General features: G+C 39.4%; 2 protein-coding genes across 3 annotated transcripts in view; both read left to right on the forward strand.

The window, feature by feature from the left end:
- The first annotated feature begins 8630 nt into the window (after positions 1 to 8630).
- LOC138957278 (uncharacterized) lies at positions 8631 to 15297 on the forward strand. Of its 2 annotated transcripts, none has more exons than XM_070328415.1 (5): positions 8631 to 9168; positions 9694 to 9785; positions 10699 to 10813; positions 11461 to 11609; positions 12946 to 15297. In XM_070328415.1, the coding sequence occupies exons 1-4, from the start codon at positions 8991 to 8993 to the stop codon at positions 11511 to 11513; spliced, it is 438 nt and encodes a 145-aa protein (XP_070184516.1). In that variant the 5' UTR covers positions 8631 to 8990; the 3' UTR covers positions 11514 to 11609; positions 12946 to 15297. The 2 variants fall into 2 exon arrangements, 1 of the variants encoding a protein (XP_070184516.1); XR_011452983.1 differs by having other exon boundaries at positions 8641 to 9168; positions 10699 to 10923; positions 12946 to 15294.
- Positions 15298 to 16101: 804 nt separating this feature from the next.
- Positions 16102 to 17500, forward strand: part of LOC138957277 (uncharacterized) — a 4132-nt gene continuing 2733 nt past the window's right edge. Inside the window, exon 1 of the mRNA XM_070328414.1 lies at positions 16102 to 17500. This exon is cut by the window's right edge and continues 74 nt beyond it. Coding sequence (XP_070184515.1) covers positions 17111 to 17500 — 390 coding nt within the window. The 5' untranslated portion in view covers positions 16102 to 17110.

Raw genomic sequence — 17500 nt, forward strand, 5'->3', positions numbered from 1 at the left:
TCCTGATTCCAAAAACATAGAGATATGATATGTGTGAATTAAAAACACGCTCAGAAAGTTAAAACGAAGAGAGGTGCAGAAAAGCGTGCTATCCTTCTTAGCGCAACTACTACCCCGCTCTTCTTGTCAATTCCACTGCCTTTGCCACGAGCGGTGGACTGACGACGTACGATGCTACGAATATACGGTCTTGCTGAAAAATTGCATTGCGTTCAGTTTCATTCTGTGAGTTCGACAGCTTGACTAAATGTTGTATTTTCGCCATACGCGACTTGTTTTGTTTTAGGATCGATTTTGATAATGATTGAGAAAGGAGAATAGCCGGTGTTAGTTTTACAGTCGGTTTTATGAAGTTTGAGTAAAGAAGTGCGTGGTTTTTACCCTCCTTTTCGTTTTCCTTCCCCTTCTTTAGTTTGCTATTATTATGCTATATTTTCCTGCTTCTACACACACACACACACACACACACACACACACACACACACACACACACACACACACACACACACACACACACACAAATCGAATCTAAAACTAAAGAGCCGAAATGGCTGCACTCTAACTCATCTTTGATCTCCCAAAAAACAAATCAATCAATCATTCACACATGGATCAGAGGCAGTGATATGGCTGACAGAGAAGCAAAAGAGGCTGTTACAGATCAAGCAGCATTTCATGACATAAAATTAACTAAGACGGGAGCAAAACACAAAATGGCCAAAGTTATCTGGCGTCACTGGGAAACAGAATTAAAAATAGAAGGCAATGCTCATGGTTGGCTTATTCTGCCCCGACAAACAAAACAAAACAGGCCTTCACTCCCCACCTCCCTCCTTTAAATTACGTCGCAGCAATCGCACGGATGGATGCGCTCACAAGTGCTTTCCCCGTCTCTGTGAATGTGAAAAGTTTATATTTTTTTACACCTCTTTGACCGCTGCCAATCACTCCAACAAGACTTCCGCAACCTACACACCACAGGAGCTCCTGTGCTACACACCCTTGTCAACGAACACAAACTGAAACCCCATGAGTTTTTTTTTTTTAGATAAACATTGCACGCTTCAATGGAAGCTAGCATACACCCTGTGTCTCTCAATATATAAGGCTGAAATAGGATATCTGTTTTAAAAACCCTGATCTCTGTTCCTCCTTCCCACCCCTCAATACTCTCTCACGCCGAGCTTTTTCTTCTTCATTGTATTATTTTTCCAGTTATGTATTTACTTACCTATTCAGCCACAAATATAACAATATTCCACATAAAAAATATAAAAAAATAAGCCTACAAAACCGCTCCAGTCCAACCATATTCCGCGTACACAATCTTCACTTCCATCCCCATTTTGAAACATCGCAACAGACTTCCAGATATGATTATAACACGACCATATGTGTTCTCTGGTTGCATGTTTGTTCAGTGTCTTGTCCCCACATAAAGCATATTAACTCTACCTGTCCTAAAGCCAGTTGCAGTTCTAAGAGGACGTTAAAACTAGTTATCATCACACACACACACATACACACTCACACCCACACACACACACACACACACACACACACACACACACACACATACCTAAAGTGTGGATGGTTACCTAAGAGGCGGCACTGGGTGTAGTGCCTTTCTAGTGCACTTGCACTACAACAGCACTGGGTGCAGTACTCGCTCCGGCATCGAAGAATTTTGCACTAAAAAATGCACAAAATTTGACCTATTTCGTCGCCTATAGAGGACGGAAAGAATGTCATTTTGAACATTGTTATGACATTCTTTCCGTCAAAAAAGTCAATTTAACGGTGTTAAATGAAGCGACCATCCACACAATTAGGTTGCCATCCAGAGTTTAGGTTGCCATCCACGTGTGGATGGTTGCCTTATGGTGATTTAGGCAACCAAACCTGTGGAAACATGGGTACACACGCACACACACACACACACACACACACATATATATATATATATATGAAAAATCCCATGTATGTTTTATGATTGTTGTTTTGGTCTGAATACAATTTGGAATCTTACTACACTCATAGACCTATATTAATACAGGTCCCTGCTACAGTACTCTTGTTGATTTTACATTTAAGTTGTTGTCAGAAGTATTTTGTTCGTCGGTTCGTGTCTGGTGCGTGTGGTTTGAATGCCGCCCTGACAAAATTAATGTCTTTTAAAAACACATTCACGGTAACATCTTCGACGCAGACACAGACAGTTAGGAAGGGCTCCTAATATGGACCACTTTTTGTTTCATGCTGATAACTAGCTTGTTTTCTTGCGAAGAAGTTTTATTTTGTGTTTGGTAGTCCTTCTCTCTTAGGTTGGCCGTTAGGCCTAATTAGAGTGAAATAGCTTTGATAGACATTCAGCAAAAATTAAATACATACAAAATCACAAATGGTACATATTAGGAGCCTGGGCGCCTAATATGGACCAGTGAAGCGGCCTTCACGAATCACTGTAAAAAAAAAGCCCCCTATACTTCAAAATAGCATGATACAACTTAGTGTACAAGTCAGACTAATTCAAATAATGCTTTAGATTGATCTGTTTCGGGTTGATGAGAGCATTATTTGAAGAACACCAGGAAACTAAAGAAGCTTATCAAAAACAGAGTGAAAATAAGTAAAATTATCAACTTGCACGAAAAGAAGACTTTTTGTTATTTTTTTTTTAAACTGATCTCGAGGGCTAGTAATAGGTTATTTCCAGCAAGCTTCTTAATGAATTAATGAAAAAAGCCTTTAGCTTCTTTTTCTTCGATTTGTTGAAGGTGGTCCATATTTTAGGGGACTCGCACATACTTTGAGATTTTGCTATTGATTTTTTGTTTGAAGTAGAAACTTGGGGTCAACACTGCTAAAATGTAACAAATGCGGCCTTAGCTGTCATAGCAATTTTTGTGTGAAAGCTTTGGCTGTGAACAGAAACGAGTCCGTTTCAGGCAGCACATTTAGAGTGAACGCTGCCAAAAGTGAAAAAAAGAGAAAAAGCCTAACAGTTTTGAGATTTGTGTTTCTGCAACTGTTTTGACATGTGCAAGTTATCCAGAGAGGGTGAATATAGCGATGACTTTGTCCGCACGTCGCTGGGCATATCAGCGCAGTTCAACGTTGCCAGAGACCAAAGAAGCGCTTTACTCAGGTCGCAGCGCGCGGCGGCTCACTGGAGGAATGTTTGAAAACTATCTGTGCTCGACTGCCAGCAGACCACAGGCACATTACACCCACTAAAGTTTGGACTTGTACTGGCAGAGAGCGAATGCAAATTCTTGTAGGCATACACAGACGCAACATAGCATATACAGACAATAACACCCACAACACTTCAACAGCATATGAAAGGAATAACAAGTCGCGTAAGGCGAAAATACAACATTTAGTCAAGTAGCTGTCGAACTCACAGAATGAAACTGAACGCAATGCCATTTTTCAGCAAGACCGTATACTCGTAGCATCGTCAGTCCACCTCTCATGGCAAAGGCAGTGAAATTGACAAGAAGAGCGGGGTAGTAGTTGCGCTAAGAAGGATAGCACGCTTTTCTGTACCTCTCTTTGTTTTAAGTTTCTGAGCGTGATTTTAATCCAAACATATCATATCTATATGTTTTTGGAATCAGGAACCGACAAGGAATAAGATGAAAGTGTTTTTAAATTGATTTCGACAATTTAATTTTGATAATAATTTTTATATATTTAATTTTCAGAGCTTGATTTTAATCCAAATATAACATATTTATATGTTTTTGGAATCAGAAAATGATGGAAAATAACATGAACGTAAATTTGGATCGTTTTATAAATTTTTATTTTTTTTTACAATTTTCAGATTTTTAATGACCAAAGTCATTATTAATTTTTAAGCCACCAAGCTGAAATGCAATACCGAAGTCCGGGCTTCGTCGAAGATTATTTGACCAAAATTTCAACCAATTTGGTTGAAAAATGAGAGCGTGACAGTGCCGCCTCAACTTTCACGAAAAGCCGGATATGACGTCATAAAAGACATTAATAAAAAAATTTTTAAAAAAAACGTATGGGGATTTCATACCCAGGAACTCTCATGTCAAATTTCATAAAGATCGGTCCAGTAGTTTAGTCTGAATCACTCTACACACACACAGAGACAGACACACACACACACACACACACACACACACACACGCGCACGCACGCACATACACCACGACCCTCGTCTCGATTCCCCCTCTACGTTAAAACATTTAGTCAAAACTTGACTAAATGTAAAAATAAATCCGCAAATCGCGCACAATACACCAGTTAGAAAAACAAGGAGTACCAAAGCGGCGTGCAGAAACTAAACTGACTCAGAGACTGAGAAGAAACATTTATCACACGATGTGGATAGCAAACATTAAAATAAAACAGATAAGTCAAGCAAAAAATAAACACAAATATCGAAAACACAATAAGCAAAGGTAAAGAAAACAAGTCGCGTAAGGCGAAAATACAACATTAATTTTAGTCAAGTAGCTGTCTTCTTCTTCTTCTGCGTTCGACGGTGTCAAGTAGCTGTCGAACTCACAGAATGAAACTGAACGCAATGTAACGCAGCAAGACCGCATTCTCGTAGCATCGTCAGTCACCCGCTCACGGCAAAGACAGTGAAATTGACAAGAAGAGCGGGGTAGCAGTTGCGCTCAGAAGGATAGCACGCTTTTCTGTACCTCTCTTTGTTTTAACTTTCTGAGCGTGTTTTTAATCCAAACATATCATATCTATATGTTTTTGGAATCAGGAACCGACAAGGAATAAGATGAAAGTGTTTTTAAATTGATTTCGAAAATGTAATTTTCATATTAATTTTTATATATTTAATTTTCAGAGCTTGTTTTTAATCCAAATATAACATATTTATATGTTTTTGGAATCAGCAAATGATGGAGAATAAGATGAATGTAAATTTGGATCGTTTTGAAAAAAAAATATTTTTTTTTACAATTTTCAGATTTTTAATGACCAAAGTCATTAATTAATTTTTAAGCCACCAAGCTGAAATGCAATACCGAAGTCCGGGCTTCGTCGAACATTACTTGATCAAAATTTCAACCAATTTGGTTGAAAAATGAGGGCGTGACAGTGCCGCCTCAACTTTCACGAAAAGCCGGATAGGACGTCATCAAAGACAGTTATCAAAAAAATGAATAACGTATGGGGATATCATACCCAGGAACTCTCATGTCAAATTTCATAAAGATCGGTCCAGTAGTTTAGTCTGAATCGCTCTACACACACACACAGACAGACACACACACACACACACACACACACACGCACATACACCACGACCCTCTTCTCGATTCCCCCCTCTATGATAAACTTGACTAAATGTAACAAAAAGATATGCCTGCCGACAGTCAGTGTGTGAGTGCGTGGTTTGTGCGTCAGCGGGGTGTGTGTGTGTGTGTGTGCGCGCGTGCATGCGTGCGTAGGCTACGTTCTTGCGTGTGTGCGTTCGAATGAGAAAGAAGAGAGAGAGAGGATTGAAGAATGAGGTCACGCTCTCTGTCACATGAATACATATATACACACACTGAAGGCTACCTCGGACACGAACACTTGCCAACAACTGTGGTTGGACATGCTTTTGAAATGGAATATTTTTTCGACATGATTTCTGGACATACGAATCCCGCTGTGTTGCCTACTGATGTTGCGAATGATGAAGGTTTTGAGTTGACTGACCTTGAGGATGTATTGCATCAGGCGTTTATCGTCTCAAATTATATCCTTGCTACTTTTCAGGACGGTCAACTAATAATAATAATAATAATAATACGAATATTTATAACGCGCACATATCTCACCAACAGGCGACTCAAGGCGCACATACACTCATTCACACACACGGAGACTTAAAGTCACTAGCACACACACACCATCAACCATTAAAATATGTACCTGTAGTTATTCAGGGTGGGATGGGTGGGCAGTGTAGAATGCATGGATTATTTGGAAAAAAGGAATGTCTTAAGTGCAGATTTGAATGATTCGAGGGACTGTTGTTGACGGAGGGGGAGAGGTAGTGTGTTCCATTGGCTAGGTGCTTGGAAAGAAAATGAGCATTCATGGTAACTTGGATAGTCAAAGTTTTTATTTGTTTGATTCCCATCAAAGAAACAGAAATGGTAACCATTCTTCAAATGGCGCTGCAGTTTTGATGTCATCAAGTTAATTCCTTTGCAGAATTGATTGATTTTCTCAAAAGCCATTATCAATGTGTTTATCAATTAACACCTGTTCATTTCTGTCCAACTGCAATGCAAACTCAATGTGGAGGAAACAAGGATTCATTACAAACAAGTCATCCCTGTACATCAACAGATTTATGTACCTCAATCAATACTGCTGGTATGAGTGACAGGAATCTAAAAGAAACAAGTCGCGTAAGGTGAAAATACAATATTTAGTCAAGTAGCTGTCGAACTCACAGAATGAAAGTGAACGCAACGCAACGCAGCAAGACCGTAATATACTCGTAGCATCGTCACTCCACCGCCCGTGGCAAAGGCAGTGCACGTGGAATTGACAAGAAGAGCGGGGTATTCGTTGCGCTGAGAAGGATAGCACGCTTTTCTGTACCTCTCTTCGTTTTAACTTTCTGAGCGTGTTTTTAATCCAAACATATCATATCTATATATTTTTGGAATCAGGAACCGACAAGGAATAAGATGAAAGTGTTTTTAAATTGATTTCGGAAAAAAAATTTTGATAATAATTTTTATATATTTAATTTTCAGAGCTTGTTTTTAATCCGAATATAACATATTTATATGTTGTTGGAATCAGCAAATGATGGAGAATAAGATAAACGTACATTTGGATCGTTTTATAAATTTTTATTTTTTTTTACAATTTTCAGATTTTTAATGACCAAAGTCATTAATTAATTTTTAAGCCACCAAGCTGAAATGCAATACCGAACCCCGGGCTTCGTCGAAGAGTACTTGACCAAAATTTCAACCAATTTGGTTGAAAAATGAGGGCGTGACAGTGCCGCCTCAACTTTCACGAAAAGCCGGATATGACGTCATCAAAGACATTTATCAAAAAAATGAAAAACACTTTCGGGGATTTCATACCCAGAAACTCTCATGTCAAATTTCATAAAGATCGGTCCAGTAGTTTAGTCTGAATCGCTCTACACACACACACACACACACACACACACACACACACACACACGCACACACACACACACGCACGCACATACACCACGACCCTCGTTTCGATTCCCCCTCGATGTTAAAATATTTAGTCAAAACTTGACTAAATATAAAAACAACCAAACGCAAATCTACTACTACTTCTACGACTCGTTTGAATGTAAAACAGAAATGTAACACTGTCTGTGACAATGACGGTTCTACGATTCGTTTGAATGACGGTATAGATCGAACTACGAAAATTTGTGTCAGACTTTTTTGAACAGGAAAATATGCCTCTGTTCAACAGTAACCAACACATGGAAGATGTTTTTGAAACTTACAGAAATGTAACACTAGCCTATCTGTGACAATGTTGCTTTTGAATTGAACCCACATTTGTTGAACAGGAGAGAATGTTCCTGTTCAACAGTGCCCAAAACACTGAATCTGACGTTTTTGAATCTTTTCTGTCATCTAACTGAATCTGACGTTTTTGAATCTTTTCTGTCATCTAACCCAATTGCTCATGACTTCATCGATCTTGAACATGCCTACTTTTCAAAGAAAGACTAAAAGCGAAATCTGCATGTTAGCCATCTGCCTGAAATGGTCAATGCACTTTTGTAAAATTGTCACAGCTGTTATATGCACTTTTGTGAAATGGTCAGTGCTGTTGTGCACTTATGCAAAACTTGGTGCTGTGCTGTTAACATTTGAACAAAATGCATTTTGTTCAAATGTTTAGTGCAACTTGCTACTATATAATCGCTGTATGCGCTTTGTGGTAATAATGCACTTTTGTCAAAAGTTTGCGCTAAATGTTGGCACTATGCATCATTGTTGGAGCACCCTCCTGTAGTAGATGCACCATGCATAAAAATGTACTGTGAAATGTTTCGTGTAAATTATTGTCACAATAATGTTTTGTGCGCCCCCATGTATGTGTTCTGTGCTAATAATGCACGGTTGTGAAATGTCCGTACACATTTTGTGGCACTATGTAATTGTTAGTGCATCCTCCTGCGGATGCTTCGTGCTAAAATTGCACTTCCATTAAAATATTGTACGCTCATGTCAACTGGTACTATATTTTCAATTGTTTCTCTGTCAATTTCAGATGTTTGTTTCCAATTACTTCAGTATCTCCCTGTTGCAATTCCAGGTGATTCATTATGCATGTGCCAATCAGTTTGAGGTGTTTAATTCTGATTCCTGTATTTACAGTGTAAAATTAAAACTATTGTTTTCAAACATTCCTATGACACCTGGTAATGGTTCTGTGTTTTTTTGTAATTTGTATTTTGTTTTTCTGCAATAAATATTTGAAATGGATCTGAGACTGACTTACTACTTTTAGCACTCTTTTTCACCACATTCCCACGTACAGATATTGCAATATCAACTCTTCCTTTCTACCTGTTTCAAACAAGCTCTATTTTTTAATTAAAAAGTTTTTTTTTCTTGTGGCTGTTTGATCAATTATGGCAAGCATTGACTGAAATAAACCATTTATATATATCCAGCACAACATGCAATTCATTAACTTTTGACCCTAACCTTTAACACTTCCCAAAATAAATCTTTGGTGGACATTGCATCGACGCTGTTCATTTTGAATGAACATTTTTCTTGTTAGATCAGTGGTCTATGCCGGCGCATAGTTGTGACTGGATCAACTCGCTGCGCTCGCGGTAAGTGCTGACAACCGGAAGAAAGCTGCATTCCGAAAAAAGTCACTTCCGTTTCGCCATTTTTCGATGATGCCAGAGAAGTGAACCATGATTTCAAGATGCCCGGTGCAAATTGTTGTATGCCTGGATGCAGCGTGAGCTCACTAAGATCTTCAACGCTTATAACTTTCCATGGTATACCAAACGGAAAAGCGGATGCCGAATGGAGAGCTGCTCTTCCACAAAATCAACCGTGCTGACAAGCTTTTCAACCCGAAGAATGCGAGGATGTTCCCGACATTTCAAAGAAACATGCTTCAAATACGGTACGTAAAAAAACTAGTAATATAGCGAAAATAAGCTTTCATCTGATTGTCTGTGCTGTGTTGTTTTGCTTGTAATGCTTCAAGTGACGAAGCTCTAGTAGTATCAATCAATCAGTTTGAAGCTTAGTACTTGTACTGAACTTGTAGTAACTAGTACTTTTACAGCTCGCAGACAAAAAATAACACAATCGTATTCTGAATCATACATTGACAAAGGCGTAATTCTGAGCTATAATTATTAGGTAATGGGGGAAAAAACCACTCTTTGTTCTTGTGATAATGTGTTTTTGAATATATTCTAGTAAACTTCTGGGTTAGAAGTAGAACTTAGATTTCTTTTGTTGTTTTACTCGGTCACTGAGTCAGTCTTGTTCATTCTTGACAGATTTGCAGTAGTGTGTTTTACTAATTCTTGTTTCTATTTCAATAGATCTAAATGTATAGGTCTGTTTAGTTAATTTAACTTATAATTTCGACTCAGCATTTTGAACATTTTCTTTGCATGTTTTTTTGCTGGGCCTACAGGCAAGCGAGCACTCATTCCAGGAAGTCTGCCAACCAACCATGTGCTACAGAAGTCAGTAGAAACACCAAAGACTCCAGCCAGGAAACCCCCAGTGAGTAAAAATTGCTGTTATTTGCCCAGTATATTATGCTATTAGTGATACTGATAGTGATAATATGCTACTTGTAACTCTTTTGTGAGTACCGGTACATGTATACTGGGTGTTTTCTCAGTTTTGTCCGCTGTCAGTGTGAGATTTATATTGTGGTATAACCTGTTTTTCTAGTTTCATGGTTTAGCCACGACTCACTTTGAATGAGGGTCATCTGCCAGGCATTTAGCTGATTATCTGATAAGTGATATTTTTTAATTTGCTATTTATAAATTACAGTTATACTAGTAAACTAACACTGTCGCACAAAGTATATATATATGTGACTTTAAAAAAAGATTTGTTTGAAATCATGTGAGCTCTGTCCACTAGATGATGGAGAAGGGAATTTTTCCAGTTGAGTCTGCAACATGGATTTTTTCTCTCTCGGATAACAAATACAGTATGGTAGGAAAAATTTAGGGTTGGTGTGGCGATAACTTCTTCTTCTGCGTTCGTGGGCTGAAACTCCCATGTACACTCGTGTTTTTACGTGTATGACCGTTTTTACCCCGCCATTTAGGCAGCCACACGCCGCTTTCGGAGGAAGCATGCTGGGTATTTTCGTGTTTCCATAACCCACCGAACTCTGACATGGATTACAGGATCTTTTCCGTGCGCACTTGGTCTTGTGGTTGCGTGTATGTACACACGAAGGGGGATAAGTCACTAGCAGGTCTGCACACAAGTTGACCTGGGAGATCGGAAAAATCTCCACTCTTAACCCACCAGGCGGCCGCAGCCGGGATTCGAACCCTCGACCTTCCGATTACGAGGCCGACGTCTTACCACCCCGCCACAGCGCCCGTCGTGTGGCGATAACAATAAAGATATGTCATAGTGACTTGACTAATTGATTTGAATTCTGCTGCAGGTCAGTCGCCCCCCACCTCCTGGTTGCCTACTACAACTTCGAGGAAATACGACAGGACACCCTTCAGCTTGCTGCACCATGGTGTCTCTTGGAGAACAGCAAGGAACAGATACAGGTGGGAATAACCGAAGCCAGCCAAGTGAAACTGTTGTCCTCTACGTTATGATTACGTACTCCAGCAGACATCAACTTGTGGTCGACGTGCGTGGGTTTTGCTCAAAATACGTAAGTATTCGTCAGTGTTTGGCTTCTCGAATTAAGTTTCAACTTAATCTCTGTCTCGAACCACAGGCGGAAGGTATCGTTCACTGGACCACTACTTACATAGAAAGACTATACTGAACGAATCGTCGGTAAGCTTACCACACTGTCATACTGTCATACTCATAGTGATATCACTGATACATTTGTACAGGTATTAAAACATGGCTGTTTGCTGAAAAAATCGTTGTGAAAAATTGTAATGTCTCTGAAGTTTGATTCAGTCCGTCATTCATTTTGATGGGAAGTCAACCCTTGGTGAGGCTAATACTAATATTGTTTTGATCTGTATTCTGCCAGTGCCATTGCCAACTGCCATTGTTGTTCTTGTGGAGTTCTAGAACAAGCTCTGGTTTGAATGACCAGCTAAAATTAATGCTGATAGTAAATAAGTACATTATTTTTGCATTAGCGGGGTATACAAAATATTTTATTAAAAAAATACCGCATGGTTTTGCTTGATCAAATCATTTATCAGCTAACAATATGTTTTTATTTCAGTTGGACCTGACTTGAGCATGATTCCGTTGTCTCCGCAACAACAGCTTGATTGAGATACAGGCATGTCCAGTTTTCAGCAAGTGCAGGCTGAGTGTGAAGATCTGATTGCTGATCTAGACACAACATAAGCTGCTTGACACTATTCCAAGGTAAGCGAGAAGCTTTGAAAATAGTTACTTTAATTCAGTAATGCGTAATTATGTATGCAATACTCCTGCTGGTGAGTTCACTACAAACAGGTACTACATTAGAACTAGAAGAATAGGTTCCACAAGAACATTTCTGACTGTTGATGCCACTAAAACTCTCGTTACATCCTGCATTCTGTGTAGATTAGATTACAGCAAATCCCTTCTCATAGGCTGCCCTGACTCCACTCTCCAACCCTTGCAAAAAGTACAACACTCTGCAGCACTCCTCTCATGAAAGAACTTCACTGGCTTCCTGTGTCTCAACGTATTAGGTATAAAGCTGCCTGCTTCTGCTACAAGATCATCTCTGAATCGGCACCTGCCTATCTTTCGGAACTGGTCTCCCTCTCGCACCCTTCATTCTTCTGCTGATGCTCGACTTCTCCGTCAAGGTTGCTTTAAACGCAAGGCTCATGGCTTCCGCACGTTTTCATATCATGGCCCTCAGTTATGGAATTCACTCCCCTTTCTATTACGTCACTCTCCATACATTTCATCTTTTAAGTCCAATTTGAAAACTCACTTGTTCCAACAACATTACGGATAGTTCCTTAGGCCAAACAAAAAAATAGTCTGTTTACGGTAACATCGGCCCAAAAAAATAGGGTCGGTAGGTCGGGATTTTTTTTTTCTCCAAAAAACATCAAATTATTTTGCCAAAAAACAAACTTTGTTTTAAAATTTTGATTTTTTGTTTTTCTTCCCCAAATGCCAAAAAAAAGTCTAGGGTCGCGCAAAAAAATAGGGTCGGTCGGGATACCGTAAACAGACTTCTTTTTTTTTGGCCTTAGCATAGAGTCTGGGGATGTGAGATGTGCATGATGTGTTGTTTGAATCTGACAGTGATTGTATGAATTTTTTATACACGTATTGTTGTCACGCGCTTTGAACTTCTGATAAGGCGCTTTATAAATGCCCGCTATTATTATTATTATTATAAGTAGATACACACTTGTAAACTTATGTTAGTTTTCACACGTGAGCATGAAGTGCCTTTATGAGAAATGTATAGTGGCTTGCAATATTGAATTTGAGGGATGTTTGCAGTTATGTAATATATTAGCACAGCTCAGTTTTCTTCAGGGTTCCGTGAGAACAGTGAAATTCTCCTTCGAGGACTGAAAAATATCTTGGATAATTGGTCTTAATTGGGGTGGGGGGGGAGATTTAAAACATAAGTACATTCACATGTGTTTTTCATTTTCACTGTGTAAAGGTGGGGAGGTCCTTCTCTACTTGTTTCTTTGTTTTCCCATTGACATATATTTTGTTCTTGTCTATATTTTTTACATAGGTGCTGTCCTCATCCCCAGCCGACTGTTTCCGCTGAAGCCGTGAAGGATGCTTCTTCATGTAGGCGTGGACATCTTTTTCGTCGCCGTGCAAGGCTTCCAGTTCCAGTACCATATAATTTTGTGAATACTCTGGGGACCTGTCATCAACTTTGGAAGGACGCTTTATTTTAACACTTTGTACCCCATCTATGTTGACCAAGATTTTTTAAGCCGAGACCAGCTGTGCTGCAGCAGGTCACTCAGAATTGTAGAAACTGTATCAACAGGCTAGAATCCTGGCGTTAGATCAACGTTACAGGAAGCGACTGAAGCTAACAGTCTAAGCAGGATGCAGATATGTGCCGAATGATAACAGATGCAATGTACATAGTGACTGTGTGTACCTGGGAGACAAGGAGTTAAGACCACATCTGAACTGAGGATTTAGTCTCTCCATAATCAAACGCTGAAGAAGATTTCAGAATGAACTTTGTTAGATAAATTATGGTTGTTATGATCGTCACATTTTAGGTCCCCCCCTTTTCAAACTTCCCCGCTTTTCAGACCTTACATTTTTGGATTTTCTGTTCACAACCTGTTGTACATTTACCTAGATATTAAGCAGATTTCCTCCTTTATAAGACCAGCTTATTTTTTTTATTCTTGGAGGCCTGAAAAGGGTGTTTGGAAGGACACTGTATTTGTTTGTTCGAAATTCAGAATTCAAATAATTCTTCATCAACGAGTTATTACTGCCTCACCATAGCAGTTAGGCCAGTCTTACTAACTCTTACTTTTATTAATGTGCCGTGATGCAAAGACGTTGAGCAGTTTTCAGATGTTTATGAATCTAGGGCTTTCAAAATTTACTGACATACAATACAATACAATACAATAAAATAACTTTATTAATCTCTAAAAGAGAAATTGCATTGCTGAGCTTTTGTGTCCGTAATAATAACATACATAAAACATTCAAAAATAAACATTTGTTCTTTGTCATGCATACATTCTTGTGTTCTTATACATTTCTTCATGTTGGACTCCATGACTCCATGACATCCAAACATGAAGTTCAGTTACCCCTTTTTGAGTCACTTGAGAAAAAGTGACTCTATGTAATCGGTCAGTGTTAGTCTGTCCGGCCGGCCGTCCGTCCGTCCGTCCGGCCGTAGACACCATGCCACCTTAACGTTGGACTTTTCTCGGAAACTATCAAAGCGATCGGGCTCATATTTTGTTTAGTCGTGACCTCCAATGACCTCTACACTTTAACGATGGTTTCGTTGACCTTTGACCTTTTTCAAGGTCACAGGTCAGCGTCAAAGGAAAAATTAGACATTTTATATCTTTGACAAAGTTCATCGGATGTGATTGAAACTTTGTAGGATTATTCTTTACATCAAAGTATTTACATCTGTAGCCTTTTACGAACGTTATCAGAAAAACAAGGGAGATAACTAGCCTTTTCTGTTCGGCAACACACAACTTAACGTTGGGCTTTTCTCGGAAACTATAAAAGTGACCGGGCTCAAATTTTATGTGAACGTGACTCATTGTGTTGTGAATAGCAATTTCTTCCTGTCCATCTGATGCCTCATATAATATTCAGAACTGCGAAAGTGACTCGATCGAGCGTTTGCTCTTCTTGTTAACTTTGAAGGTCACATTGTGGGCGAATTTTTAGCAAAAAGTTGGAACATGGTATGACTGTTCTTACTCACAAGGGAAGTGATTTTGTTATTTACTGATTTTCATTTTGTGTGGCCTTCTTTCACCCATTTAATCATTCATAAATGTTCATACCCAAGGGAAGTAATTCACATATATCTATGGCCAATGTTTTCACAGGGCATCTATAGTGTGGATGAACACTGTCTCCACTCAAAATAGTCCTTTGTTATTGTACATTGTGAATCAGCATTTTTGTTTTTGTCCTGTTTGAATAAAGTGCAATCATTTTACAACCAAAGTGTTAATGTTAAAGATGTTTACATAATGTGTGAAGGATGATGCATTTGAAAACTAATATTGTTAAATGTAAATTGACCTGTGACAAGTCAGCATAGTGCAATATCCAAGCATGAAACCCGCACACAATTCCCAAACAACATGCTTTCTTTTCCACAAAATTCCATCCAGTGGAAAACAATTATGTGAACGTCATAACATGGTTTTTACATTAATAATCAAGCCTTACACCAACTAAAATGGTGTTAATAGGCATTTGAGCAAGCTTTAACACCAACATAACATGGAGTTAATAGGCATTTGAGCAAGCTTTAACACCAACATAACATGGGGTTTTGCATGTTATACCAGCAATAACATGATGTTAATCACATTACAAGCAAGCTGTAACACCACCAAAACAAGCAGTTTTGCAAGTTAAGTCTACGATAACATGATGTTAATCACATTACAAGCAAGCTGTAACACCACCAAAACAAGCAGTTTTGCAAGTTAAGTCTACGATAACATGATGTTAATCACATTACAAGCAAGCTGTAACACCACCAAAACAAGCAGTTTTGCAAGTTAAGTCTACGATAACATGATGTTACTTGGCGTTAAACCAAAGCTTTAATGCCATCAAAACTTGGAATTTTTGCATGTTACAGACATGCTGTAACATGGTTTAACATGATGTTTTGACCGTCGCAAAACGCGCTGAAATTCCAGGCAATTTCGCTGCGATAACTTCAACAAAATCCAATCAAAATCTGGCGTTGTCGTGAACACCAAAATGTGATAAACCCATTGAAACTTGAAGTTTTGTTGGGATTTTGAGTAGTTTTGTAAGATACAAAACGCCACTTTTCGCCCAGTGTAGATTGCCAACTTAAAAGTCTTAGGTATGACCCGGCCGGGGTTCGAACCCACAACCTCCCGATCACGGGGCGGACGCCTTACCACTGGGCCAACCGTGCCGGTCCCAGTGCATGTTCTGATGTAACCCTTAGATATATATTAATAAGAAAAATTGATGATTGTGTCTGCATGGCAGGAAGCAACGGCTAGTCCACTGGTGCTGTTGTCTCCCTTTACATATTTTGATACTGCGACCACCAAGCCACACCCCCCCACCCCTCTAAAGCTTATACATGTAACAACACAACAACAACAAAACTCCCCAAAAAGAGAATAATAAAAAATCAAAAATTCAACGCCTCCAGAAAAAGCTGTTCAAAGCAAACGCCCTGTATTTGGGGTCTTTGTTCAAAGTCGCACAGTTTTCAAAGGGAGATTTTTTTTGACCAGAAGTCTGCCGGCAATTGATCAAAATTCGCGTTGTCTTTTTACATGGTTATAACTTCACGATTATTTTGCTGCACCAACTATTGTCTGCCTTCTTTATTGACAACAATCGTTTCAACATTGTCTGAAAGTCGCACATGTGAACATCACTTGTAGGACATGACGTGAATGACGTTACACCCTACACCTGATGACAGGTGTGTGAAGGTGCTGTGTTAATACTGCTGCTATGAAGAGAAACAACCCACCACCACCACCACCACCACCACCACCACCACCACCACCACCACCACCACCACAACCACCCAGCAATTACTTACACTGCTGCTTCTGCCATACAAATAAAAATAAAACATGTTGGCAATGTTCATTCATCATCATCATCATCATCATCATCATCATCATCATCATCATCATCATCATCATCATCCTGAACAACAACAATAATTATCGTCGTCGATGTTGTTGCGGCAAACGATACTGACAGAACAATGTTTCTGATTTCCTGACAGTGCACTGATCCCAGGTAGTTTGCTCAAATGACGTCTTAGTTGAAGGATTGACGCAGTGTTTATGACGTTGTTTGTGTCCAGTTTTACTTTATCGTCATCGTAGCAGAAGGTTCGATCCAGTTTTGTTGGAGGACGGTTTGTATTGTGCTCGCTGTTTGTGTTGTCTGATTCCGTGGAAAATGTGACAACTGAAGGAAAGGCATCAGGCTGACACGGAGAACAGTTTGAAACTGACATGTTCATTTAGTCTCCATGTAAAATAATTTTCTAAAATAGGAATGTTCTTGGCAGTTATATCATTTTTGTGTGCTTATTTCTATTTTCCTGATGCTGTGTTTCGCGTGCAACAGGTGAAACGGACTTGATGTAGAAAAGCTTGCTTCCACACTGTTTCGTAGTATATTTGTATGGTTATATGTGTTTTGTTTGTGAACAGGTAAGACAGTTTGGTAAGGCAGGGGTTGAGGTGGCTGATCGTGGGCCTACATCTTCCCTAACGATGTGCAAGTCGTCTCTACGGCTAACACTGCCTTGTTTTCACATTGTCCTGCAATATATTAACCTTAATATTGTTTGTTTTTCAACAGGTAAGACGGTGGTGCTAGTGCTGCAGGGGGTGAGGTGGCTGCGACAGGGGCACGATGTGCACGTCATCTCAACACGGTACACCACCCGGGCCGTCAGCACATCCATCAAACAACAGCTGGAGATGTCGCTGAGCGCGGGTCCGACGCCCCTGACACCAGGCAGCGTGTCGTACCACCTATACGATATCTTCAACAGGGAGGGAGATGTTGATCAGGCA

Source organism: Littorina saxatilis, unplaced genomic scaffold (genome assembly GCF_037325665.1).
Source record: "Littorina saxatilis isolate snail1 unplaced genomic scaffold, US_GU_Lsax_2.0 scaffold_1358, whole genome shotgun sequence".
In the NCBI taxonomy this organism is placed as follows: Eukaryota; Metazoa; Mollusca; class Gastropoda; order Littorinimorpha; family Littorinidae; genus Littorina; species Littorina saxatilis.